This window comes from Calliphora vicina, chromosome 2, assembly GCF_958450345.1.
Source record: "Calliphora vicina chromosome 2, idCalVici1.1, whole genome shotgun sequence".
Taxonomy (NCBI): Eukaryota; Metazoa; Arthropoda; class Insecta; order Diptera; family Calliphoridae; genus Calliphora; species Calliphora vicina.
The window spans coordinates 103346182-103373904 of record NC_088781.1 but is presented as its reverse complement, the minus strand read 5'-3'; the positions used below and the strand labels follow the sequence as shown (position 1 = coordinate 103373904).

At 30.9% G+C, this 27723-nt stretch overlaps 1 protein-coding gene across 1 annotated transcript in view; it reads left to right on the top strand.

Moving 5' to 3' along the window:
- Window positions 1-27478, top strand: part of LOC135950761 (beta-1,3-glucosyltransferase) — a 33800-nt gene extending 6322 nt beyond the window's left edge. Inside the window, exons 2-8 of the mRNA XM_065500292.1 lie at window positions 15584-15951; window positions 16094-16230; window positions 22154-22679; window positions 23268-23400; window positions 25537-25741; window positions 26837-27101; window positions 27191-27478. Coding sequence (XP_065356364.1) covers window positions 15584-15951; window positions 16094-16230; window positions 22154-22679; window positions 23268-23400; window positions 25537-25741; window positions 26837-27101; window positions 27191-27478 — 1922 coding nt within the window. The remainder of the gene's footprint in view (window positions 1-15583; window positions 15952-16093; window positions 16231-22153; window positions 22680-23267; window positions 23401-25536; window positions 25742-26836; window positions 27102-27190) is intronic.
- Window positions 27479-27723: the final 245 nt, after the last annotated feature.

Sequence of the window (27723 nt, the reverse complement as noted above, 5' to 3'; positions counted from 1 at the left end):
TACAATAACTATTAAAGTTTGTCGTATATATTTATTACACGTCCTAGACATTTGAGGGTAGATTTCCGCTATATTCGGCTATGCCGAATCTTATATACCCTTCACCAAATTATACTTCAAAATACAAATTTTAAATATTTTTAGGTAAACAAAATTTATTTTTTTTTGTCCAAAAAATGAGAAATTTTTGGGAAAATTTTTTTTCGAATTGTTATTTTAATTCTTTTTTTTTTAAATTTAAAAAAAAAATTTTTGTTTTTTAATTTTTTTCATATTTGGGGTATTCAGTATATTATGATAGTTTAATCAAATTTTTGTTGTGTTTCACACAAAAAAGTTCTAAACTAATAGGACTATTTGAACTATGTTTATTGTTTTGTCATAAAATTATACATTTTTTTGTTTAAAACACAACAAAAAATATTATAATATATTAGGACAATATTACTAATAGCAGGCCGTGTGAATACCCCAATTGCTTTTATATGGCCAACTTTTCTTCATAAAATACCTTTAAAAGCTTTAGATTTAAGTATCATTTAGAAAATTTTAGTGAGATTGTCCAAATTACATTTAGATTACTATGTCTACATATATCTCTTGTTTGTAATTCTTATCAGATTCTGTTCCAATAAAAATAAATGTTACTATTTGATAAGGTTAAGTGCCCTTTGAATTAGTTTCCTTATTTTCAAAAAGGACATTTTCTTTTAACAGTATATTGTATGAAGGTTTTCCGTAAGTAAAATAAGTTGTTTGTGTATTTCTAATACATGTTATTGAACAAGTTGATATTAGTTCTACGATTGAAATAATCATTAATCACCGTTAATAATACAACTTAAAAATAACAAGCGTTCGAACAAAAACAAGATAAGATCGAAAAACAATGCGGTTTTTACTTAAATAACTAATGGAGAAATAATTTTGTTTAAATAAATCTAAGCTAATACAATCGTTTTATAAAATTGTGGCAATATATCCCATTAATTAATATAATATATCCTAAATTAAATGCAAGAAGTATATTTGTGTTTTTTAATAAAGTGTAAATGAAGTTTATTAAAATTGTATTCATTTTCTAATATTTTAAAAATTAGTTTTCTCAATACAACTAGAGTGGACGCAATACTTTTAAGGTTGTTAAAAAAAGGGTGAAACAAATAACACACATCCAAATTATTTTTTAATTTTTTCACTTCTGTTGGTTTTGTTTTTTGTTGCTGCTGTTCTATGATTGTGAAAGAGTATTTAAAATGTAAATCTTTCATAAGTTGAAATCCTGAAGAGTACAATATTTTGGTTTTTTATATATCGAAATATCGACTGTTGAAGAAAAAAACACAACTCAAAGCCAACACAACTTTGTAAAAGATTCACTACGACAAAATCATAGAGTTGTTGGTAGTATTGGAATGATTTAGAAGTAAAATTCCGCAATTTTTTTCATTAATATATTTCTTTTATATTTTTTGATATTTTTTTTCAAATATGGGATTTACAATAGACGGCATATTCTTTGCACTCAGTTTTTGCTTTCGACAACTTGTATTTCATTTTGAAAGTTACTTATCTTTCATTTATTCTCACTTAGTTATTGAACATTATACTGCAAACAATAATGTATTTTTTTGCTTCGAAATGTCGAATTTTGTACTTTACTTCTTGCTCACAGAAGCTTATAGTGAATATGTTTCATCGGTTTCAACGTACTAGAGATGGTTTGTGTAGTTCAGATGAGGTGTTTTTGACACGGAAGACAAAAATCGCCTAGGCTAGCCAAAAGAGTTTCAAGACCAAGAATTGGAGGCAGTACTCCATGAATATTATTACCAAACTCAACAAGAGCTTGTAAAATCATTAGGTGCTACTCAAGCAGCAATTTCAATACATCGAGAGAACTTGAAATATGATTTTGCATGTCCGAAATGATGCTTGAACGCTATAAAAGAAAATCATTTTTGCATCGAATCATTACTTACCTTTGGCTCGAATGCATATGTTGCCAGAAAGATAGGAAGAGTTGATAGCTAACAATGGCCAATACTAAGAATAAATTTATATTAAACTGTGGGGCAGAATCAACATTTTTTGGAAATAAATCTGGCATTTCTAAACGGCTGGTACGATCGCGATAAAATTTGACGTGAGCGTAACCAAGGAGTATTAGAGTTTAAGTCATGATAAAAATATAGAAGGTAGTTTCAATCAATTTTTTTTTTCATCATTCCTAAAAATGATTTTTATTTTAGAGAAATTTTTTACAAAAATGTGTAATTTATAATTTAGTATTTTATTTATAGATTTTTTGGTAATTATTCGAACTTTTTATATATATAATTTGAAAGTAAATTTTTAATTAGGCTTAAGTTTATTTTTATTACAATTTATTTGTAATAATTCAAAGAATATCACTGAATACTAAAATTTTAGACAATTGGCAAATTGGAATGCATTTTCTACCCTGCCAAGGGCGTCATCAACAATCTTCATTGTCAAGGTATATTTGTAAATATCATCTATTTAACTTACTATTATCAGGAATTAGAATATGGGATGCCTAATTCATATTTATATTATTTGTAAATTAGACGAAATTTCAAATATTTTTATTATATATGTGTATTCTTATTATTACAAATTTATAATTTTATTAGTGTTGCTGTAGTCAACCTTTGGTTAACAATTCAGCTATGAATGTTTGATTCAACGAATCAACACCAAGGAGAAAGAAAGAAAAACACAAAAACATTCATGCAGTTTGAAAGATCAATTAATTCTTAATAATTTATTGACAACAATTTTCTTTTAACAGTTTTCTATTAAAATGTACCAACATTTTTAAGAGATTTGTGCTCGTTAAAATGATTTTCGGAAGTGGGCTTTGTATGGGTGCTATGACTAATTATGGACCGATCGTTATACAATTTGGTGTCATGACTTTTGTATATGGGGCATTTCATGTCAAGTGAACCAACTTTTGAAATCGATGTCTTCCGATCGGGATGAAATTTGCACCAAGGTTAGCTCTATTGGATAGTAACTCAGACACAATTTTTCAACAACATCGGTCGAGAACTCTCTGAGTTATAGGGGGTAAAATTTTGACAATTTGGTCAAACAGGGGTTTTTTCTTATCCATGTAACTTATTACCTATTGTTCTTAGCAAAATGTGTCCCAAATAGTATAGATAGCTATTTCTTCGATCTTTCGAAAAAAAATATTTAAAAAAAAAATAAAAAATTTTTAATATTTTTTTCCGAAATCAAAAACTTTTTTGAATTTTTTTTAAAATACGTCCTTTTTTTTTTTTTTTTTTTTTTTTTCTTAAAATAAAGTTTAGATATTTTCCTTGAACACCTACTTGGTCGCTTAGTGGGATGCGAGTGGGATATCTATCAAAATAAATATTTTGTAACTCAAAACATAAAATTTTTGACTTTTTTTGCAAAATCAAAAACTTTGTTGACTTTTTTTTTTCAAAATGGACCCTTTTTTAATCTTTTTTTTTTAGGTCAAACAAAAGCTTAGATATTATCCTTGAAGACCCTTTTGGTCGCTTAGTGGGATGCGAGTGGGATATCTATCAAAATAAATATTTTTTAACTCAAGACTTACAATTTTTGACTTTTTTTTTGCAAATACGATTTTTTTTCCAAATGGGCCCTTTTTTTAAAATTTTTTTTGTAGTCAAAAGAAAGCTTAGGTCCATTCCTTTAAGATATTTTAGTCCCTTAGTGGGATGCGAGTGGGATATCTATCAAAATAAATATTTTTTAACTCAAGACTTACAATTTTTGACTTTTTTTTTGCAAAAATTTCATCCCGATCGGAAGACATCGATTTCAAAAGTTGGTTCACTTGACATGAAATGCCCCATATATATAACATATTTGGATAGAATTTTATTTGAATACGAATATTTTTAAGAGATTTATGCTAGTTAAAGTGATTTTCGGAAGTGGACCTTATATGGGAGCTATGACTAATTATTGGTAGGCGCGAGTTTAGCTTATATAAAACTTATTTGTGCCCAATTTGGTTTAGATATCTTTATAACTAAGATATTTATGAGGGCTTATCTATTTTTAGATATGGCAATCGTATGGGGGCTAGTAGAAATAATGGATCAATTCCAACCAAATTCAATATGCTTCTTCTATGTGGCAATAGAAAAGCTTGTACCAAATTTTATCTTCGAAATTGCGACTTGTAGTTTGATTACACTATGGTGTCATTTGTGTACATAAAAGCTTTCGTTTGCTTTATATAACTCAGGAACGGTAAAAGCAAATTCAAAAATTGTTGTCTTTAAATTATAAAGAATTAATTGATCTTTCAAACTGCATTGTTAGTTTTTTCATTTTCATACAAATTTTAAAAGTTATAAAGCCTAAAAATGGTGAGTCGTATCTCATACAAAGTAAATAGTTATTTCTATATATTTTGTGAACTATAATTGCAAGATTCTTCAAACTTAGTCTAAATGGCTCTTTTGCATAGTTTCACTGAAATTGTTAGGGATTGAAATAGTGGGCGTGGCAGTTCTGTAGTTCTGCAGAACCATAATTGTAAAAGTGTTTAAACTTTTAGCTTATTACTAAAAAGCTAACTTTTATATTATTACTGTGCGGAGTTTAGCTGAATATAGACGGAATTAGATTAGAGGGCATAGCACCCAAAATGTGAGGGGTCGGATAAGGAGGTGAGTCACCTCCCATACAAAGTAGCAATTGCAAGGTTCTTCAAACTTTGTCCGCAGAGCTCTCTTACCATTTTACACAGATTGGCTAAAAATGGTCGGGATTGCATTAGTGGTTGTGGCACAAAGTAAATAATTAATTTTGAATATCTGGAGAACTATAATTCTAAGGGCCATTGTTACAACTTGCCTTTAAGTTCGTAATAGTAAAAGTTAACTTTAAGGGTACCTTTTTCTATTACTTAAAGTTAGCTTTTACTATTACGAACTTAAAGGCAAGTTCTAAAAGAATTTAAACTCTGTATCAAGCAATTTATTACCATTCTACGCAGGTTAGCTAAAAACGAATTTATTCCTGTTCGAAGTTTGGCTAAGCATGACACCTCCTTTATAAAGGAAAGTTAAAGTAAAGCTTGATATTTACATAAAAGGTTTAAACATGGGTGGGATCAGAGCAGTGTAGTGGAGTGGTATCTCCCATACAAAATTAGTTAGTTATTTTAGAATATCAGGTGAACTGTAATTGAGAGATTTTCAAATTTTGTATGTGTTATTTTCGTATTTCCATTCATATTTTTTTAATTTTACTTGGGTAGGGGTAGCGAAGTGCACCGGGTTATGCTAGTAAAAACTAAAAATGTTTGCACACAAAAATAAAGCATGTACATTTTTTTTTTAAACAATGTCCTCAAAAGTAATGAAAATCGAGGGTCTTGACAAAGTTATGAAAAAAGCCGACAAAACCGATTTTTAGCAAAAACTCGACTTGAGCGACCTCTAAACCACTTCCGAAAAATCTGAAAAAAATCTCAAAAATACTCTACTCTATAAGCTTTCAAATTATGCACCCATGAAAATAAGAAAAAAAAAATTTTTGGGACACACTAATGGTGACATCTTGCATGTTTTAGCATTAATCTTCTTCTACCAAACACTTGCTACGAAAAACATCACTTCGAAATAGTCACTCGAACTAAAGTTACATTTTCATTCATAAAAACACAAATTGTTTGCATCGGCGCAGTGGACACAGATCTCAACTAGCACTGAGTGAAATCATATACAATTTGAGATAAAAATACATAATAAATAAAAATCTTTGTGAAATACTGAGTTTAGTCAACGAATAAACGAAATATTTACAAACAGTTGATAGCGGTGCATCAATTAAAACGGTTCGTGTGGCTCTGTAGCAAACAAAATTATCATACGAATAGCACGTGGTTAGACAATATAAATGCGAAAAATTGTACGAAATAAAAAATCATAATTCAAAAAAAAAACATATTTTACAATGACACTGGATGTACAATTTCAATGTTAATTGTTGGCTATAGAATATCTATTGTGATGTACAGAATTATCATCTAGTAATAAATAAATTTATCAACTTCAATTGCAACCGTAATGTGATAGTAAAGCGTATGTTTACAAGAGTGTGCAACTTGTCACAGTGATAATTTACAAAAAAATAAAAAATTAAATAAAAATTAAAAATAATTGTGCTAAATATAGAACAACAAGTGCTTGTACTTAGTAGGGTTCCTAATTTCCCGTACATTTTTAATTCCCGGAAAATATTAAAAAATAATCTGTTCATTCCCAGGAGTTTCCGGGAATTTTTAAAAACTAAATTAAGCCAAAAACCAATAAAATTTTTCAAATAATCGGTCTAAATTCAATAATGTATATAAATTAGGATTATTATTTTTTTTCCGACAGTATCCAATTTCAAAGAACCAACTTTTTTTACGATCGCGATAAAGTGAAATCGCGATTTGAAACTGGAGGTAGCATATTTACAAAAAATTTAAATAGTTATAGCTAGGGGCGGATTTTGATGCACTTATTATTGGATATATTAATTCTAATATCTGGAGATTAATAATTGTTTGTTTAACGACTGAATCATGCGCCAAGTGAAAATGTTGATCGTGCAGAAAAGTTGTAAATTTCTTATAAATCGAAAATACAATGAAAATAATATGTACGGTTTAGATACCATTAATTAACTTTTTACAATAATATTTCAAAAATATCTCTAAACTTTTTCGAAGCAACATTTTGTGCTGATAGAGAATTGTCGAAGAGTTATTGCCAGTTTCTCGATGTCGAAATAACTTAGTCGACAATATTTGATGCTGTTTTTATAAAAAAATTCTACAAGACACTTTTTGTTGAGGCAATGATTGCCCATTGACGACATATGTTTATTAAAAATTGGAATAATATGCATATAAATATGCGTTTTAAGGTATAATATAACAAAATATGCCGTAACAAATCGATGCCATTTTACAGAAAAGTGTGTTATTCATATAATTATTCTACATTGTATTTGGACATTCGAGAAAAACATGCATTTTCATATAAATCCACCCCTAGTTTAACCCTAATACAAATTTATTAAAAGATTAGTCAAATCTGTATAAAAAGAGTTATTCGTTTCGAAAGATATAAAGATTTAGATTAAACAAATCTAAAATTAAAAATCTAATTATTTTCTCTAACTATGAATATTCTTAGAAGTTTTAAGGCCTGTTTCACGATGTCGAAAGAAAAATGATTCGAACAAACTTGTATGAAAATTATTCGAAATAATTTTAAAAACTGAGTGTTTTTCATACAAATTTTTCTTTCGACATCGTGAAACAGGCAGTTTGATGTTAAACAACTCAATAATTCTTTTAAGAACTTAAAATTTCAATTTGTGTTAAGTCAACCTACCTGAAATGTTAATTTTTCTATTTTAAATAATATTTGTTTTAGTTGTGATAACCGAATTTTTTTTTAATCAAATTATTCAGTCTAAATGACACAAATTTTTTCGTTATGGTTGACAAATTGTAGTTGAGGAGTCAAAAATTATGTAATTTTGAATTCCTCATCTTTTGAGGACAATAAAGAATCAAGCCAATATTGGATACACTATTCCAATATGAAGCGTATCCCACAGAGAGCATTCCCACAAATAGTAGTTAGACAGCGCATGATCTGCACTATAAAGCGGGTGATGATGGAATATTTCTGTTTCATATATTGCCGCATATTCTGGATATTGTTCAACCTTCACCATGAGCGGCAAAAGCAAGAGTTTGTCATTCCGCTTGTAATTTATATATTTTTTATTTGCGACCCCACAAAGTATGTATATTCTGGATCGTTATAGATAGCGAGGTCGATATAGCCTTGTCCGTCTGTCTGTCTATCCGTCTGTATGTTGAAATCAGCTTTCCGTAGACCCGAAATAATTTACAAACATGATTGATACATCAGTATATCGAGAAAATCATCCCACAAATGGCTGAGATACAGTATTGGCCACAACTAAAGCACCCCATTTTTTCAAATCATAATTTTTTTGATAAAAACGGCTTTTTTGGGATGTATTTTGTATATATTTTATTAACTAATATTGTTAATGTTCATTTAATTTTCATTTAGTATAAGATAATTTTATTAAAAATTAATTTAAAATGATAAATCATATAAAAACTCAAAACGCAACGGACAAAACAAAAGCACCCTCTTATAAGATGTTTAAAAATTTGACTCGGTAGTGTATATTTACAATGTGAGTTATCGGGAATCACAATGAATGGACTTAAAAATTCCAAAAGATAAAAATAAAGGAAGACGTAACGTACAAAATTTAAGTTTTATACAGTTTATTGTGAAAAAAAACAATGACAAGGAACAAGTACTCCAGTGAATTTAAAATTAAAGTTATTGAAGACTGGAAGATGGGGTTATCACTACATGAATTGAGTAAAAAATATTCAATTAACAGATCAGTTATTTCCAGGCTCGTTTCAAATTTTTTTAAGACTGGTCGCATATCACCGGAGCTTTCGTTTTTCGAAAAAAGACACGATATTATGATTCCTTGATCAAAAGAGCAATACAAAAAGATCCCACAGCATCAGCTATTCAAGTACGAACAATATTTAGATTATGCGTTAGCGAAAGAACAATCCGTAGAAGAGTAGTAGAAGCCCGATTATTCAGCTGACGACCAACAAAAAAACATTGCTATCAGTTAAGAACAAGAAAGCTAGACTGAAATTTGCAAAAGCCCACATCGACTGGAGTGTCCAAAAATTAAAGACAGTACTGTTTCCTGACGAATCCAAATACAACTTAAAAAGTTCCGCTGGAATAAGGCGTGTACGCAGACCAAAAGGAGAAAGACTGAATCCTAAGTATTGCAAAGGAACAATTAAACATGGAGGTGGCAATGTAATGGTCTGGGGTTGCTTTTCTGGTCAAGGATTTGGGCCAAATCATAAAATTTATGGGATTATGGATCGGTCATGTACCGTGATATATTGAAAGCTGTAATGTTGCCTTATGCCAGTGAAGAGATGCCAATTATAGTGAGCTTCCAACAGGATAACGATCCTAAGCACCCCTCCAAAGTTTGTAAGACTTGGCTACAGAGCAATAAGATTCAAGTTCTTCATTGGCCTGGTCAATCTCCCGTTCTCAGTCCTATTGAGAACTTGTGGCACATTGTTAATCTGAAAATAAATCGTTAAAATTGCTGAAATAAGGATCGGAAATTTTCACGATTTATTTCATGCCGTTAAAATAGACTGCGAAGGAATATCGAAAAACGCAATAAAAACATAATATCTTCTATGCCAAAAGATGTTCTTGTGCCATCCAAATCAAAGGATTTGCAACAAAAAATTAATTATAATTTGTTTTTATAGTATATCCTTGAAGGGGTGCTTTAGTTTTGCCCATTTCATTTTCAACCTTAAAATATTTTTTAATTTCAAGTTACCTCTTATAGAAAGGTTAACTTTGAAAGTATTTGTTTATCAATACTAAACATATTAACAAATGAAAATAATACATAATAGATATTTAAAACTTTGATTTTATACAAAAAAATACCATATGAAAAAAATTCATTGAGGGGGTACTTTAGTTATGGCCAATACTGTATAAGGAAAAAACCGGGACAACCTCGATTTTTGTCCTATTTTTTATTTATATCTGGATTATTAAGTCACTAATATAGACAATATGGATATCTAATGATACATATTTTAAAGTCCATTGCAACGATCTATATAAAGCTATAGTAATTTGGACCTACAATGGGTGAAAATCGGGAAAAATATTTTTTAACCCGAATTTTTTTTTTATCAAAGAAATTTTTTTTTACTAATAAATAAAATTTTTTTTTTAAAATAGTTAAAAAAAATTTTGAAAAAAATTTCGAAAAAAAATTTTTCTTTTTTAAAATAAATTTCATAAAGAATTTGGAAAAAAAAATTGTTTACCTAAAAATATTTATAATTTGCATTTTAAAGTATAATTTGGTGAAGGATATATAAGATTCGGCACAGCCCAATATAGCTCTTTTATTTGTTTAAAGAAGTAAGGCAAAATTTCCCGCATATGAAGTTGTTGAGTTTTGTTGGCAAAAAATTCGAGAGTTTCGAAGCAAAAAAAAAAACTTTGTTGTTTACTCTATAATGTTCAAAAATAACTGAGAATAAATGAGAGATATGTACCCTTCAAAACAACATATAAGTTATTAAAAACAAAAACCGCTTTCAAAAGATACACCAAATATTTTAAATCCCGTAGTTTTAAATCATACATTCAATAAATCGTAGTTCTTATTTGTCAACTGATTTACTATTTTGAGAATTAAAAAAAATCTATGGATATAATCGAAGCATTCGATTGGCAAAAAAATCACAACGAAAATGTTTTATCTAAATATATATAACAGTAACTTTAAAGAGAATATTTATAAAGGAATTCCCGAAATTTCCCAGAAATTTCTGAAAAAAATATTCCTGGGATATTTTTCTTATTTTGAAACCCTATAAAATTATTATTTTGTTTGTTTGTATGGTGTTCTTGATCTTTAAATAAATCTACCATCCAGCATATTTATATTTTATTCATCTTCAATTAAGTTTGTTTATTTCTTATTTTATTTAGTTTAATTTTCTTGATTTATTTGTATTGTGACGATTTATTGTATTGATAATTGAATTGCATAAAAGCCAAGGAAGCTGAAGCATTATTTTGAATTTGCTATCTATGAAAAGTGTTCTTGTATGTTTCATGTGTAATTTGTTGCTTACAATGCATTTCAGTATTCATTGTACACATCTAAAATAAATCAGGAGCGTAATTGATAAGTAAACAAAAATATAAATTTGCAAGCAATATGAGAAAGCACAGTTGAAATGGAAGAAATGTGCATTAGAAAGAAATTGTAAAACTCCTCAGAAAACGTAAGATTTAAATTGATTTATGTAGATAATAAAGATAAAACTAAGTAGATTCTAATATCGGTGAATCGTTTCCATTTTGTTTGCACCATGTTACTCTAAAGGGTCGCCACAATGAGGGATGAAACGATTTACTGTATATTTAGTAAAGTATCGATACCTATATGGGTGTAATAAGAGACGAGAAATCGAATGAATATCTGTTATTGAGTCTTTTGCTGACATAGGAAGCATTTCATGTGAATATTTTCAGTACGTCGACCATGTATATGTAAGGTTATAGTTAATTATCAATAGACCCAATTAAATTTCTCTAAAATACACAATTGCATTGATCAATTGTTATTGTGTATCCATTCTTGATTAACTTCATTGTTTTCTTCACACATTCAGATATGAAAACTAACAAAGATAAACATTCATTTATACATTATTATGTATTGTAAATATGCAAATGTGATGTCTTGTGAATATTTTATGTAATTTATCTAAAATAATAAAGGATATAAAATACACAAATATAGTTCTTAATACAATATAAAAAATATTTTTATAATAAAATTAAATTAAATTTAAGAGAGATAATTTGTTGACATTTTAAACTAATTGACAATAATAATAACTACAACAATACCATCATCAGCAACAACAACAACAAGTACAGCAGCAACAAAGAAAACAAAATGATTTTAATAAATTTCATAATTGTGTTAATTTTAACAACATTTACAATGGGAACAAGTAAGTCAAATACATTGAAACCACTGTCACTATTTGCATATTTTTATAATTATAGAAATTTATATGTAGAAGTTAATAATATTTGACCATATAAAAACAGTTTACCGCTAAAAATAAGTTTTGGTTATGTTGGGGTAGTAATCGTAAGATTTTTCGAAATATTTTTATAAGAAAATAAAAATGGGTATTAAAATGGGGGTTGTTTAATTTTGATTTAGTTTGCGGTATATACACCTTTTCTTTCGGGGTTTGATCAGCAAGTAAAGTGTTACAATTCTTTTCTTTATAATTACAATTAAGAAGGTTTATAGCAAAGAGATCAGGGAGAGAGTACAAAACAACTTTACGGCGAATGTAGATGTTTACACTAAGGGACATTTAAATATACACACTTAAAATGTATGTTAAATTACGCGTAAACAGTTGATTTTAAAATATCATTCTGATTAAAGTCATATGAGGGCGGGTCAATAAGTCCGTAACATTTAGAATTTCCAGCCTCCCAACTGAAGGACTAAGACTACTTCTGTCAACAGACAGCTATCAGCTGACTTCTGTCACAATTTTTAAAAGCTGTGTCATTTAGTTTCTGTTTGAGAGCCATTGATAGCAGAATACCGAGCGACTTGAGGAAAAAATGGAAAAAAATTAATTTCGTGTGATCACGGGATGTGTTTTTTTGCGGAAAAAACCAACATTCAAACCAAGGCAAGCTTGATAAATACTATAGGAACTTCATACCATATATTTTAATGATAAAAAAGTGGATTACTGAATTTCGTAGTGGTAATACAAGCACGGAAGATACCGAGCGTTCTGGATGCCCAGTGGTTGTCTACATCCGAAACAATTGAACAAATTTACGATACGGCTCAGTGCTTTCAATTTTGAATGATCACTTGGGTATGAGAAAGCTTACCCCATGATGATTGCCGCGTTTTCTCGCAATCGACCACAAACGCAACCGTTTGACAACTTCGATGGAGAGTTTGGGGTTGTTCAACCGAAATATGTCCAAGTTTTTGTTCAGTTTCGTAACCGTGATGAAACGTGGCTCCACAACAACATTAGGAAATAATTCGGTATCTTGGAAACTATTGGAGATATTGTTACGAAATTTCACATGGTTTGAGCTGAGGTGCTCTCGAGTAGACTTCCCTTTGCTCAGCTGCCTTTCCCTAATGGGGGAAAGTACGTAGCCCCTCAAAGTTGGTCACCTCGAGTCTCAATTTTTTTGAAAAAATCGCTAAAAATCCAATTATAATCTGAATGGAATTTCGGTATTTAAAAATAAAAAATTTCAAAAATTCGAACGCTATTGGTTTAAGCTATTGGTTTAAGGACAAATTTTGTTATGATATCTTTAATTGTTAAAATTTTACTTTAATTAAAATTTTATATTTTTATTCGTGGAAAATCACCATATGAAAATTCTTTTAGTTTTTAATGTAAATGAAGTCCAAAAATTTTATAAAATTATTTAATTTTACTACAATATCAATCCTCAAGTCATAAGGTTTTCATTAATATCAAATACTTACATATATAAAAAGCGTTTATTTACTCCTCAGAAGTTCCACAAACCCCCTTTGAAAAATTTGTACGTTTTTTCATATATTTCATGCAAATATTATTAACATATCAAATGTAAATTTTTACAGAATTTGTGGTGTAACAGATTTTGCACGCATTATATGAAAAAACATACAAACTTATCAAATGAGGCAAGGTTTGTTTAACTTCTGAGGAGTAAATAAAGGCTTTTTATATAAGTCTTTGATATTGTTGAAAACATTATGACTTGAGGATTGATTTATAAAATTTTGGGACTTCATTTACCTTAAAAACTAAAAAAATTTTCATATGGTGATATTTCACGAATAAAAATATAAAATTTGAATTAATGTAAAATTTTAAAAGTTAAAGAAATCATAACAAAATTTGGAACCAATATAGACTCAAATGTCCTTAAATCAATGGCATTAGAATTTTTACATTTTTTATTTTCAAATACCGAAATTCCTAAAACGGGGAAAATGTGTTCCAAAAACTGATTTTTTTTCAGAAAAGTGCCTACTGTGATGTTATTTACCGTGTGATAGTAAAAATACTTAGTAGGTATTTAAGAAACATATGGAGCTTTTTCGTGGATCGGTGCTTTGCCTTTTTAGAATTTTTTGGATAGGACTTGGGGGGTGGTATGTCCTCTTAAGTGAGCCAAATTTGTTTTACACACCTTTGCATTAAGTTATCTTTCCGGATCATATAAAAATTCTATATAGTCCCCAAGAAATTTTTTTCTACAAAAGAAAAAATATGTGGGCTTTTTTGAGAAATAACATAACAAATAAATTAAGAATTTTATCGCCAATATATCTCATAATTTAAAAATAAATTTCGACCCTCCGTAGGCCCGCCATATCTAAAACACCATAAAAAGATCGAGCAAAATTAAAATGAATAAATCAATAAATCTGATTATCTCTTCAACTAAAAGAGATAATCTACACTAAGCGTAGTTTTTGTAGATCTTCTCAAGGACTATTTATATTAAAAATTACAGCTCATTCGGATTATAATTAGATTTTTAGCGATTTTTTTAAAAAACTTGAGACCCGAGGTAACCATCTTTAAGGGGCTACGTACTTGCCCCCATTACCGCTAGGAAGCTGAACAAAAGTAAATCAACTCGAAAACACCAAACCATGTGAAATTTCGTAACAATATCTCCAATAGTTCCCAAGATACCGAATTATTTCCAAAAAAAAGTTTCTAAACCACTGTGCAATGGCGAATATTGTGCCAACTTATTGTGTCGATTTAATGAGAATTTAAAAAAGGCCTAATTTGGTCAAGAAGAAAGTTCTTTTTCACCAGGATAATGCAAGGGTGAATATATTTGCAGTTTCCATAGCAAAAGTCCATGAATTAGCCTACGAATTGTTCCCTTAACAGACCTATTCTTTGGTTTAAACCATAGTAACAATTTCTTGTTTCCAAGCCTGAAGAAATGACCTCTACAAATCTTATCTTTTGAAAGGGATGAAAAAAAATTGGAGAAGCGTTGGACAAATTTTATTGAGCTCAATTTAAAAATAAAATGATTTTTTTATCAAAAAACATGTGCTGCAATCAATAACTCTGGAACTTGTTGAGCCGCACTCGTATTTAAGTTGATTCAATCAAGTCTACAAGAATAATAATGCAGTCCCTCGACTTACATCGTCAAAAATTTTGTTCCGTTTAAATTCGATTTCCGTCGTCCTCCGATTTCCTTCGCCTCTGTTATTTATAAACAAAAACTAGGGATTCCCCGTTCCAAATTGATTTTATTGTTTTATGTATTTGTGTGTAGGTATTTAAATACATTTTTGAAGAAGTCAGACAAATTTATATTGTTTTTTTCCGGCATGTATTCTCGTTATCCGATTTGAAATAAATTTGAAATTCGATTTACATCGTACAGTGTGGTCTATCGTGAATTGTAGAGGAGAACATAGGCATTAACAGAAAATGCACCACCTACTTAAATACAAGATCAGATACAGGGTGTCATTGTTGACCATCTAGGATTAGAAAATCTTTGTACATTTTGTAAATTCTGCAAATATGGACAGATTTCAACGAGAGGGAATTTGTAATAAAAAATTCCAGTTTAGTTTACTAAGTTGCTTCATGCATAATTTTTTGCGATTGACCACACAGTGCTTCGTCATTTTCCGGAACCAATAGCAATTTTGGTATCACATGGTCATATGACAAACTCTTTATATTTTCCGACTTTTACATTTAAAAAAATAACTTCTTTGTACTCTTACTTTTGTATTAAACAATTTCCAATATTTCTTTCCTAATTTTCCCCAAATACAATTTCAGCACCAGCAATCGAAGTTGTTTTTATCATACAAAGTCAAGGCACAAAATATCACAGTGAATTAAGTAGAAATCTAAAAGAGAATATTATCAAACAATCAGTGGAATTACAACCGAAGTACAGAATCCAAGTACATGTACTGCATGAAATATTAAATTACCCAGGAGGCTGGACAATACACAATTTAATACCACAACTAATGCTGCTGCAAAGCAAAAGTCACGTGAACACCATGGAGAAAAACACAAATGAACAAAAATATATGGAAGTAATCAATGATAACACAAGATGGATTGTATTTTGTGAGGAGAGGACAAGAGTTAAAGTGAAACTACTAATGGATAAATTAAAGCATGAGAATCATACACAGGTATTTTTTTGTTTTCATAAAAGTAGATACCTTGTTGATTTGTTGTTTTTTGTTTGTTATTTTTTGCTGATAACTATGGATAATGATTTAGAGCAAAAAGAAAAAAATCATTATTAAATTGTGTATACATTTCTTTTATCAGCATTTGTATCTGGGAAAACCTTTATATGATCGTGAACCTACAATCATACATCATTTTGCATTTTTTGAAAATCCCAAATGGTTTCCATATCCAATGCTGAGTGCTGGTGTCGTATTTAGTATGAGATTATTCAAAAGGTAAGTTTTTCTTGTAATATTTATGTAAATGGTGTTTTGTATAGAGGTGGAGAACTTTCATTTGAAATAAATCAGAGCAAAACTTTGTAATTAGGTTATTTTATGGCCTAGTGCATACATGGTGTAACCTGAAGAATATTCGCTTCCAAGTATTCGATAGTTTCTGGTTTAACTGCATAGACTTGGGATTTGACATATCCTCAGAGAAAATAAACGGCGTCATATTACATGAATAAGGTGGTCAGTTAACTTGTCCATTTCTTTAAATTATTCTTTCGTCAAATGTTTCCTCAGTAATTTGATAGTATCGCGCGCTGTGTGACATGTAACATCAGGTACCGTAAAATAGCTCCCAAATGAAATAACTCCCAATGAAATAATTCCCATCAAAAATGAAATAATTCCCAAACTTGAAAAATGAAATAACTACCAAAGGATAAAATGAAATTACTCCCAATAATCGGCGTTTTCATTATTTTAAAAATATTAGTCCCATAAAAGCGAAGTAACTCCCAATGAAATAAATCCCAATAGAAATGAAATAATTCCCAATCCGAAGCAATTTATTTATGTATGTAATCTAACACCCAATGAAATGAAGAACTACAAAAGTGAAATTATTCTTCGCTTATCAAACATTTTTTGGATTGCGGGCCTATGGCGTATCGCAGAGTTTTCGTCCTCTGGGGTGTATCAAAAACTGGCTTCGCTCAGAATTTTTTTTTGCATTTCCGGCCTATGGCCGGGCGCTATGGTTTCTCCTCTGGGGTGTATCAAAAACTGGCTTCTCTCAGAAAAGTTTTTTGCATAGACGGTATTCGGCCGTGCGCTAAGGTTTTCTCCTCTGGGGGTATCAAAATCTGGTTTCGCTCAGAAAAGATTTCTTTCATTGCAGAAAGGTTTTTATAATATTTCAGAAAGCCAATTTTCATTTCGCACCTGATTAAGAAATCATTGCGACCTGACAAAGGCCGGAAATGCAAAAAAAAATTCTGAGCGAAGCCAGTTTTTGATACACCCCAGAGGACGAAAACTCTGCGATACGCCATAGGCCCGCAATCCAAAAAATGTTTGATAAGCGAAGAATAATTTCACTTTTGTAGTTCTTCATTTCATTGGGTGTTAGATTACATACATAAATAAATTGCTTCGGATTGGGAATTATTTCATTTCTATTGGGATTTATTTCATTGGGAGTTACTTCGCTTTTATGGGACTAATATTTTTAAAATAATGAAAACGCCGATTATTGGGAGTAATTTCATTTTATCCTTTGGTAGTTATTTCATTTTTCAAGTTTGGGAATTATTTCATTTTTGATGGGAATTATTTCATTGGGAGTTATTTCATTTGGGAGCTATTTTACGGTACCTGATGTTACATGTCACACAGCGCGCGATACTATCAAATTACTGAGGAAACATTTGACGAAACATGTAAAAAGAATCTTTTCTGAGCGAAGCCGGTTTTTCATATACCCCAGAGGAGAAAATCTTAGCGCCCGGCAGAAGGCCGGCAATGCAAAACAAATTTTGTGGGCGAAGCCAGTTTTTGATATTTATGGGCTATGCTTTTGCAAAGTAGATCCCAACAAAAATTAAATGAATCCCAATACAATGAAATAATTCCTAATTCCCTAAATAAAATGAAATAAAACCCAACAAAAATTTGATTGGGAGTTGTTTCAATGGGAGTTATTGCATTATGAAATAACTCCCAACAAAAAATTATGAAATAACTCCCTATGATAAGTCCCAAGTTGTATGAAAAATTTGTTGGGTGTTATTTCATTTTTTCATAGGGAGTTATTTCACGGTACCGTAGCACCATCCTGCTGAAACCACATGTCTGCAATGCCAATTGAAGTACGAAAAAGTTACAGCATATCTCTGTACTGCTCACCTTTGACTGTAACGTTATCACCATTTAACCAAAAGTGTGCTTCATCACTGAAAAAAAACTTCTTTGTATATATGACGAGTTCCTCACTGATTAAAGTTGGCCAAATTCTTGCCGGGCTTTGTTCATGCGGCTGGAGATGTCAGCTTTGGAACCTCCACTTTTATCCACTACGGTTAATGTTTACTCATTCAGGTCTTCCAGTCTTCCTTGTAGACTCCAGTCTTCCCCAAGTGATTCCCCTTCTATAAGATTCTGCCTTATCCATTACTACAGACACAACATTACATTCTGATGCCTTCCATATAGCTGCGTGATTAAGGGTGTCAAAAGCCTTCTCAAATTCTATAAACGTCAGGTACAAAGATGATCTCCATTTTACAATCTGCTCTATGATCACTCTTAGGCTGTTAATATGAAAATCGGCTTATTCCTTTCTAAGCTCAGGAAGAAGAGAAGTTGAAATTATTTTATTCATTATGTGTGCAATCACCTTGTTGATCATACTCGTACATCTCTATTTCAGAAATTTTCTCTGGCAAAAGTTCCGTACTCCAGAATTTGTTTATAATTGGAGTGAGTAAATGCCAACCACAATAAAACGTTATTGCGTAAATTTTTAATAGCTCTTTTGTTTTTCAGTGATATTGCTTCGCAAATTTCAGTAATATTGGGACAATCGATGGAGATATTTACGTTAGCCGAATGTGATTCGACAAACGACAGTAATGTTGTCGTAGGGATGACGACAATATACTGTATAGAATTCTTCTTCTTTCGGTGGTTTGGATGTAACGAGTTCTCCAGCATCGCTTTTCAATGGTTTTGAACCATTATGTAGTTATTTTATTTTATTCTCTTTAGCGATATTTATACCCTACACCACCATAATGGGGAGGGTATAATGGGTTTGTGCAGATGTTTGTAACGCCCAAAAATATTAGTCTAACACCCACCTTAAAGACTTAGAATCACTTTCTGAGTCGATTAAACGATGTCCGTCCGTCCGTCTGGTCGGCTGGCTGGCTGCCCATATAAACCTTGTGCGCAGAGTACAGGTCGCAATTTTGAAGATATTTCGATGAAATTTAGTACATAGTATTTTTTCGGCTCAAGGACCAAGCCTATTGAAACTGGCTAAAATCGGTCTATTATTTCACCTAGCTCCCATACAAATGTTCTTCCGAAATTGGACTTTATCGGTCATAAATGTTTAATTTATATATGTATCTCCACAAATTCCGCTCCAAATAAGTTTTATATATACAAAATTCATGTCACCAAATTTTGTCGCGATAAATCGCTTAAAAATGTTGGTGTACACACAAAATTCAACATAGTTAACTCTCATATAGACATAAATCACACGACCCAATTTCATGGTGATCGGTCCATAATTGGTCATAGCTCCCATATAAGGCCCACTTCCGAAAATCACTCAAAAATATAAATTATTGAAATTTTAAAAGAAAAATGTTTTGGCTCTTTTACTTAGTGTAGGGTATTATATGGTCGGGCTTGACCGACAATACTTTTTTAGTTGTTTTAACCCAGATTCGTTTGTCACATCGGTCACTGCGCTTAACCTTTTGGTTTAGGCGTATGGCTATTATTAATTGAGGCTTTAGCATTCTTTCTCTCCAACACCAGTCTCCAGGTTTCATCACAAATTCACTATTTACGGGAGTTGTTCCTATATCCTAGGTGATTGTCTGCAGCTTGTGTTCATATTTTTTTTGTTTCCTCCCAGCAACGATCTCTATTATTATTATTATTCTGATGCGATGTTCTCAATGCTAACGTGAAGGAATTTGCAACTGTTGAATCTTTGAGTTTATCAACGTTATATTTTTGAGTGAATTGTTTCGATTACGAAGTGATGATCACTTGTACATTTTGAAGTAAACCTCGCCATTTTCTGCTAATAGTAATGTGCAGCCCTAATCCATGCCTTCCCATTGTGCTCTCTACAATGGTATTAAATCACACATCATTATCACAATATCACCTCAGTGTTGTGATATTAATACTCTGCTGTGAAGGTCATAAAACGATTTTTTGTAGAGAATTCGGCTGCTTCTGTTGGTGCGTATAATAAGATTCCTATCCCACTGGATCGAGGTTCAGCACTTGTCTTCCTGGAATAGAGTAGGGTAGTAATGCCCTATCAGTTTGTCGAATTAAACCATGATTTTTAAACTAAATTTGAGGAATTTGCTAAAATTGATCTGGCGAGAGTCTATATATAAAAAATCGCCAAACCAAACTAATCTCAAAGCAACCGAGTACTGTCAAGAATAAAACAGTCTGTTAATTTAAAGTTCGCCTCTAAAAAAACACCCTTTATAAGTATTTGTTTACATATTTTTTGAATGAATTTTGAAATCAATTCAATATATTTCAATCAAATTTCTGCTTAAAACATTAAAGTTATAGATACAGGCCAACTTAAAGAATGTAAGTCATTGCAATTTATTTGATATATGTAGAAATTTGAATAACAGTAGGAATGTGTAGATGATAGTGTATGCATTTGTAAAACAGAAAGGCCATATATACTGCAGTTGTATATTTTAGGAGTATAGCCTTGTTTAAAGCTGCAGTGATTTAAGGAGTGAGATCGAAAAATTCTTAACATACATATATGTTTATAAAAAAGAAACCACTAAACTTACAGCTTTAATTTTTTTTTTATTTGATTGAAATTATTATTACAATTTACAAAAAAAATTATTTTTATAGTTTTAATCACTAGTGATGAAATTTTGAACCTTTTTCGGAAACCCTTCCATTAACGTTTTTATAGTGCTTTCTGTCACTTTGCTCGAACATGTAGTCCATCTCCGTTTAAAATCTACCACACTTTTGGACACCTTTTTTGTACTCTTCAATTCTCTTTTAACAAGAGCCCAATATCTCTCCACTGGCCTTAGCTCCGGGCAGTTTGGAGGATTTGCCTCTCTTGGTACAAATACCACATTATTGTTCTTGTACCACTCAAGGGCTTGTTTGCCATAGTGACAGGATGCCAAGTCAGGCCAAAAATAAGTGGACACATTATGAAGTCTTATGAATGGAAGCAGCCTTTTTTGTAAACATTCCTTGATGTAAATTTCGGTATTTATAGAGCCCGTTGTAACAAATGAGTGGCTTCTTTTGCCGCAACTGCATATTGCTTGCCATACCAAGAACTTTCTGGGAAATTTTGTCTGCTTTTGGGTCCTAAACTTTTCTTCAACATTCCCTCGAGCATCAGCAACATAAAATTTTTGACCTGGAAGTTGCGAAAAATCTGCCAGAACATACGTTTCGTCATCCATTATGCAGCAAGAATATTTTTTTATAAAACTTGACTTCAATTTCCGTGCTCTGTTTTTGGCCTCTAAATTTTTAGTAGCGTTCCTGTCAGGAACTTTTTGAGCCTTGTATGTTTTTAAACCTGCATTAGCTTTAACTTTTCGTACCAAATAGTCCGAGCACTGAGCTAACCGGGCTGCTTTCCTACCGGATGTGTTGGGAGCTCTTTTGAAAATGCGTTCTATTTTTTTGGCTTTAGAAACATCATGTGGACCATTCCTTCTACCTGAACCAGGTTTTCTATCAACTGACAAGTTCTCCCGGTACTGTTTAATAACATTGGAAACAGTTTGACGGCAGACCTTTGTATGCTTGGCCAACTTTTTGTAAGACCAAGTTGGGTTTTGTTGAAAATATTTAATAATTTCAGTACGCACTTTTTCTGGTCACTCATTTTAATCAGATTAACAAAAAAATTAATATAATTGACATTACACATAATAACTGACATGTTTTTCAAAGGTAACTTGATCAAAAAAAAATTCAAATAATACTTGGGTTAAAAAATGTAATGAAAAACGTGTGTTAAGAATTTTTCGATCTCACTCCTTATTTGTATTTATTTTTCATTGTTAATACATTTTTGCTTTAACTCTAACACATTGTTCTTTCATTTTTAATTTCAAACAACAACTACAATTTGAACTTCCACCAAATATTCAAATAGTATTGCCGACATTTATGCCAACCACAATAATAAGAAATCAACAATATTACATCGTTCGGAATTTAGTATTGATGCTGCTCATGAGCTGGCTCGTTTTATTTATGATAATGTACAGCTTCCAACAGTGACTAAAACAACAATATTTTTAAAAAATAATAAAAATACTAATATAAAAAATACAAAGACATTTGTTGGTCATCAAGAGAAAACTGCAACCACAAATAAACCAACACATACTACAACTCCGACTCATGGTGACACTTCCAATGCTGAAGTTACTACTACTAATGTTTCTGACTTGTCGCACTCTGATTTTTCTTCTACGACTAGGAGTAACATCAACTCAAAAAAACAGAAAGTAATGTTAAAGAAAGCTTCATACATTTGCCCTACGGCCACATGGGAGTCCCAAGGCATGAACAACATAAAAAGTGACTATATCCGAACAAGCAACAATAACAATGAGGATGACGCATGTGCCATGTATGCAGATCAAACTGCAAATGCTGCATCATCTATGACATGTGTAAGTATTCCTGAAGGGAATTCCAAAAAAAAGATGAACAAAAAATTTGATGCGGCTTAACCGATACACATTGTTTTCAAAAACACGTCAGATTCGAGTCTTCAAAATTAAATTTTATTATAAACTAACGAAATTTTAAATGCTCCATAAAAATTAAATTTGGAATTTCGGTCATCCTCCCCAAATTATTAAAACTAAACTTCTTTCAAAAGCTCCTAATTTTTTAGTACTGCCTATCAAATTATTTCGTGTATTAACACTACCAATAATTTATCTATAGCGCACCAAAAAGGAAGTAATAAATATGACTTTCACACTAATGTAAAATACAAAAAAATAAAAATATGCCAAAAGCTTTCGCAAAGGTGTGTCGGAGCAAAAATTTTCAAAGAACATTTAAAAAAAATAATATTGTTTCTTTTCAACAGAATTTTAAGCAAAATATTTTACCAATTCTTTAATTTTTTTGTCACCTAATATTATCTAAAATCTTTGTCTGTTAGTTTGTTTTAATAAATACTTTCGATTTCGTAAATCAAAACGAACACATTTCAATAATTTGTTAAATTTAAAATCCTTCTTTTGCAGGCTCCCGTCAATCGAGAAGAAATATATTTTGCCGTTAAAACGTGTTCAAAATATCACCATGAACGTTTGCCAATAATACAAAACACATGGGCATCTTACGCCAAACATGTCAAATATTTTAGTGATTTTCAAGGTAAGATATGTATTTAATAGAACAGTGAAGGACATTAAAGGCACATAAATACTTAAGTATATGGTTAGAACTGAACTGGAAATGAACAAATATTTTTTTTCACAAATTGAATTAAAATGATTCATGTTTTATTTGTTAAATGCTATAAGTTAACTATAGATAATTTTTCTCAAAATATAAGGCCTTAATGATTACAACTACTCGTTATCTAAAAAGGGATCCTCGTGCAAAGCATTATTTATACAATTTTGCAGTTTTTGAGACACTTTCACATTTATTAATTCACAAAAGCCGTGTTTTTTTAACAGTTTTCTATCAGGAACATGAAATCTATTTGAAAAAGTAAAAAACTGTTTATGGTTTTCAAATCTACAGAGGTTGAGAGTTTTTTAGTTTAATATTTAAGAACGTTTGGGAGCAGGGAAATTGGGTACCATACGAATTGAAGCCGAGAGACCAAATTAAAGCCGGAACTATATCCATGGTGCTAATATAATCCTCCGTATTTGGTGGGACCAAAAGTGTCCTACCTTAACAGGGAACCGAAAAACGGTAATATTCCATCATCACAACGCTCGGCCACATGTTCCAATACCTGTTAGAAACTATTTAGAAAGAAATTGTTGGGAAGTTTTGCCTTAACCGCCTTATAGTCTAGACCTTGCCCTGTCCGACTACTATTTGTAGCGATCGATACAGATCGCTCGTTCTTGGATACGCTTCACTTTGGAACAGATTATCAGAAATTGTCTTGAATTGTTCTTGGCCTAAAAATATGAGCAGTTCTTTTTTCTCGGAATCTATATGTTGCCAGAAAGATGGTTGAATAAATTTATATTGTACAAATGTTCCAAAATAAAAGCTAAAAATTTTAAAAAATTCCGCATTTTTCAGTCATATTAATTTATTTTTTGGTACTTCAGAAATTACACAATTTTTCAATTAATATGTAGCACTAAAGTTGGAAAATCATTGAAAAAAATAATTTTTTGACAAAATTTACATAAAATACTGTGCAAATTTAAATAAAACCTATTCAATATTGTGGGTCGATTTAGCAATCGATATTGTGCCATCGATTTTTCAAAAGCGTTTGGCATGAGTTATAAGTAAGTTTGACATTTTCTGACATGTTTTTTTGATATGTCGTAGTGGAAAAGTCCATTTTTGTGGTTTGTGGCTTATTCGCATAGACCTGCGACTTAAAAAAACCCCACTGGATCGCAGTGGCCAGTTTACATTACCTACACGTGAGATGACCATGCTCTCAAATCACTTGTGCAGAATGCCCAATGTGGCATGAGCGCCGTCCTGTTGAAACTACATGTCGTTGATGTCCATATCATCCAGTTCAGACCAAAATAAGTTGGTAATCATCGACCCATAGCGCTCGCCGTTGACGGTGCTGACGTCACCAGCCCAAAATCCGCAACAAACAGTGAATTTTTCGGTATGCATTGAAAGCTCTTGGTTCTCATGTAGATTGGTATCGTGCTAAATTCGACAATTTTGTTTGTAGACGTACTCATTCATCCAGAAATGGCCCTCATCGATGAATATGATTTTTTGATGAAAATAAGTTTCAGTTTCCACTTCATTTCAATTCCATAATTTTATTATTTGCGTGTGTTTTTGAACGCTGTATTCGTCCTTGGTAATTTGCCAAACAAAACTGAATAAATGACAGACAATTCGACAGATGTAGGTTCAACAAATTGTTACAGTTTTGAAAGTTATGTTTTTATGAAGTGTGATAAAAATATTTTGTGCTTTTTTTTAATTTGCAGGCTAATTAGTATAACTGTAACAGGCTAATTTGTCATCTTCATTGCACCTGTGATACTAAAACAATAACTGATATGAATCTATTTTTGTTTTCAAATATTCTGATGCATGCAAATCTTTAATTGAGAATAACGAAGTCTTTGACCACTTTAGACACATTTCAATGTACAACTCTTCGTATTAGTATCTTCCAATTCAATTGTCTAAGTCCATCAATAAATAATTATAGGATTTGTATCAAATAATCTTATTTTGTACTAAAAACATGATTGTGCATGTCTAGTTAAGTGTTCTAATGTGTATACAAATAATATGTGTGTTTGTAAATTAAACTTTATTTGATATTTTAAGATGACACAATACCAACAATAAATACTGGTGTACCAAATGTTGAGATGGGACATTGTGCCAAAACATTACAAATTTTGAAATTAGCTCTGAGGGATATTGAAAACTACAACACCAGACAGCAAAGTGTCCATCACTTTAATCCAAAAAAACATGAGAATCATCAAATACAATGGTTATTTCTCAGTGACGATGATACTTTATTAAGGTGAGTGTTGATTGGAGAGGAAATTAATATAAAACAAGTAAGAGAGCTAATTCAGTTGTGTCGAATCTTATATACCCTTCCCCAAATTATATTTCAAAATAAAAATTTTAAATATTTTTAGGTAAACAAAAATTTTTTTCAGGAGTTGTTTTTACATTTTTTGGAAAAAAAAATTGTTCGAATTGTTTTTTTATTTTTTTTTTATATTTAAAATCTTTTTTTGAAATATTAAAAAATTTTCGAAAAAAAAACTTTTGGTAAAAAAAAAATTCGAGTTAAAAAATACTTTTTCCCGATTTTGACCCATTGTAGGTCTAACTTACTATGGTCTTATATACGTCGTTGCAAAGGTCTTTGAAATATTTAACATTAGATATCAATATTGTCTATATTAATGACTTAGTAATCCAGATATAGGTCAAAAATAGGTTAAAAATCGAGGTTGTCCATTTGTGGATCGATTTTCTCGAGACATACACACAGACAGGATATGTCGGTTCCGCTATCTATACGATCCAGAATATAAGTACATAATTTACTGGATCGCAAAAGCACCATATACAAATTACAAAAGGAATGACAAACTTATATGTAGCCTTAACACTCTTGGTGAATGGTATAAAAAAGGATGTTAAACGAACAAATTAATTTTTTCACAAAAACTGAAAGATAGACATCTTTAAATTTGTATTGTGCTTTGAAAAAAGTTAAATATATTATCAATTAAAATTTTAATTTGTTTCACAGGGGGATTAATTGTATTGGCCGTATTGAGTTGAACATTTAATTTACTGGCAATGGAAAACATTTTCATTTAAATTTTATAGGCCATAGATTCATGATTTATTTGTTAAATTGTGTATTTTTTTATTGCAATGTTTGTGGTTATGCAGGCAACAAGTTTCCTCATCAACCAAATATCCATACCAAACAATTCAGCCGTCAAACTATTTTCATCACAATATTCAATGAAATAAAATTTACCAGCTCCTCTTATTACTACTTCTCTAGAGAATTTGCTATCATCTCCCCATTAGTATTCATCAAAAGTAATTTCCTTTTTAATTTTCTTCCTATTTACTTTATTTTTGTTAGCGTTTCAGGTGTTTGCCAAGTACTTGGATGTTACAATTCAATGGATGATATTTATCTGGGTGAACGTTACGGGTATCGTTTGCATGCCCAGGATGGATTCAACTATATAACAGGTGGTGGTGGCATTGCATTCTCTCTGCCAGTGGTTAGACTTATTTTGCAGCAATGCTCATGTCCTTCACCTTCAGCGCCGGATGATATGATTTTGGGCTCCTGTTTGCACTCAATTCAATTGCAAGCTATTCATTCATCGCGGTTCCATCAAGTAAGTACCAGTATTTATTTATTTTTGTTTTAATTGGAATTTTCTTTATTTTATATTGTAACCATTAATATCATTTACAAAATTTAAAGGCTCGTCCCAACGATTATCCCTTTGAGTTATGGAAACAAGAGCCACCTGTTTCATTTCACAAATTTTGGCAACTGGATCCTGTTGATGTTTATAATCAATTGTTTGCTGCTCAAGACCGTCAACTCGTGGCTGAGGAAAATCTTGTTCTCGAAAATCTCATCGATTTAGATTTTAGTTCCAAGACCCGTAAACTTTTAGCTAATACGGAATCATTGAATTTAAATGAGATTCCTGTCTCCCTGGTGGCATCGCTGCATCATTCAAAGGAGCGTCATGTTGATCTTTAATCAATGATTTTTATTGTTTATCTGAATAAAAAAAGTGATATATTTTTGCAAATTAAATTATTGTTTCAAAGTGTTTTATTTAAATACATACATTGATAAACACTGATCAAGTTTTATGATGACGCCCATTTCTGGATGAATGGGTCAACAAACAAAATTGTCGAATTTGGGACGATACCGATCCATATGATATACAAAAACTGAAGTAGTTTGGGTAAAAATATTGAAAATTTAATTTTCAAATG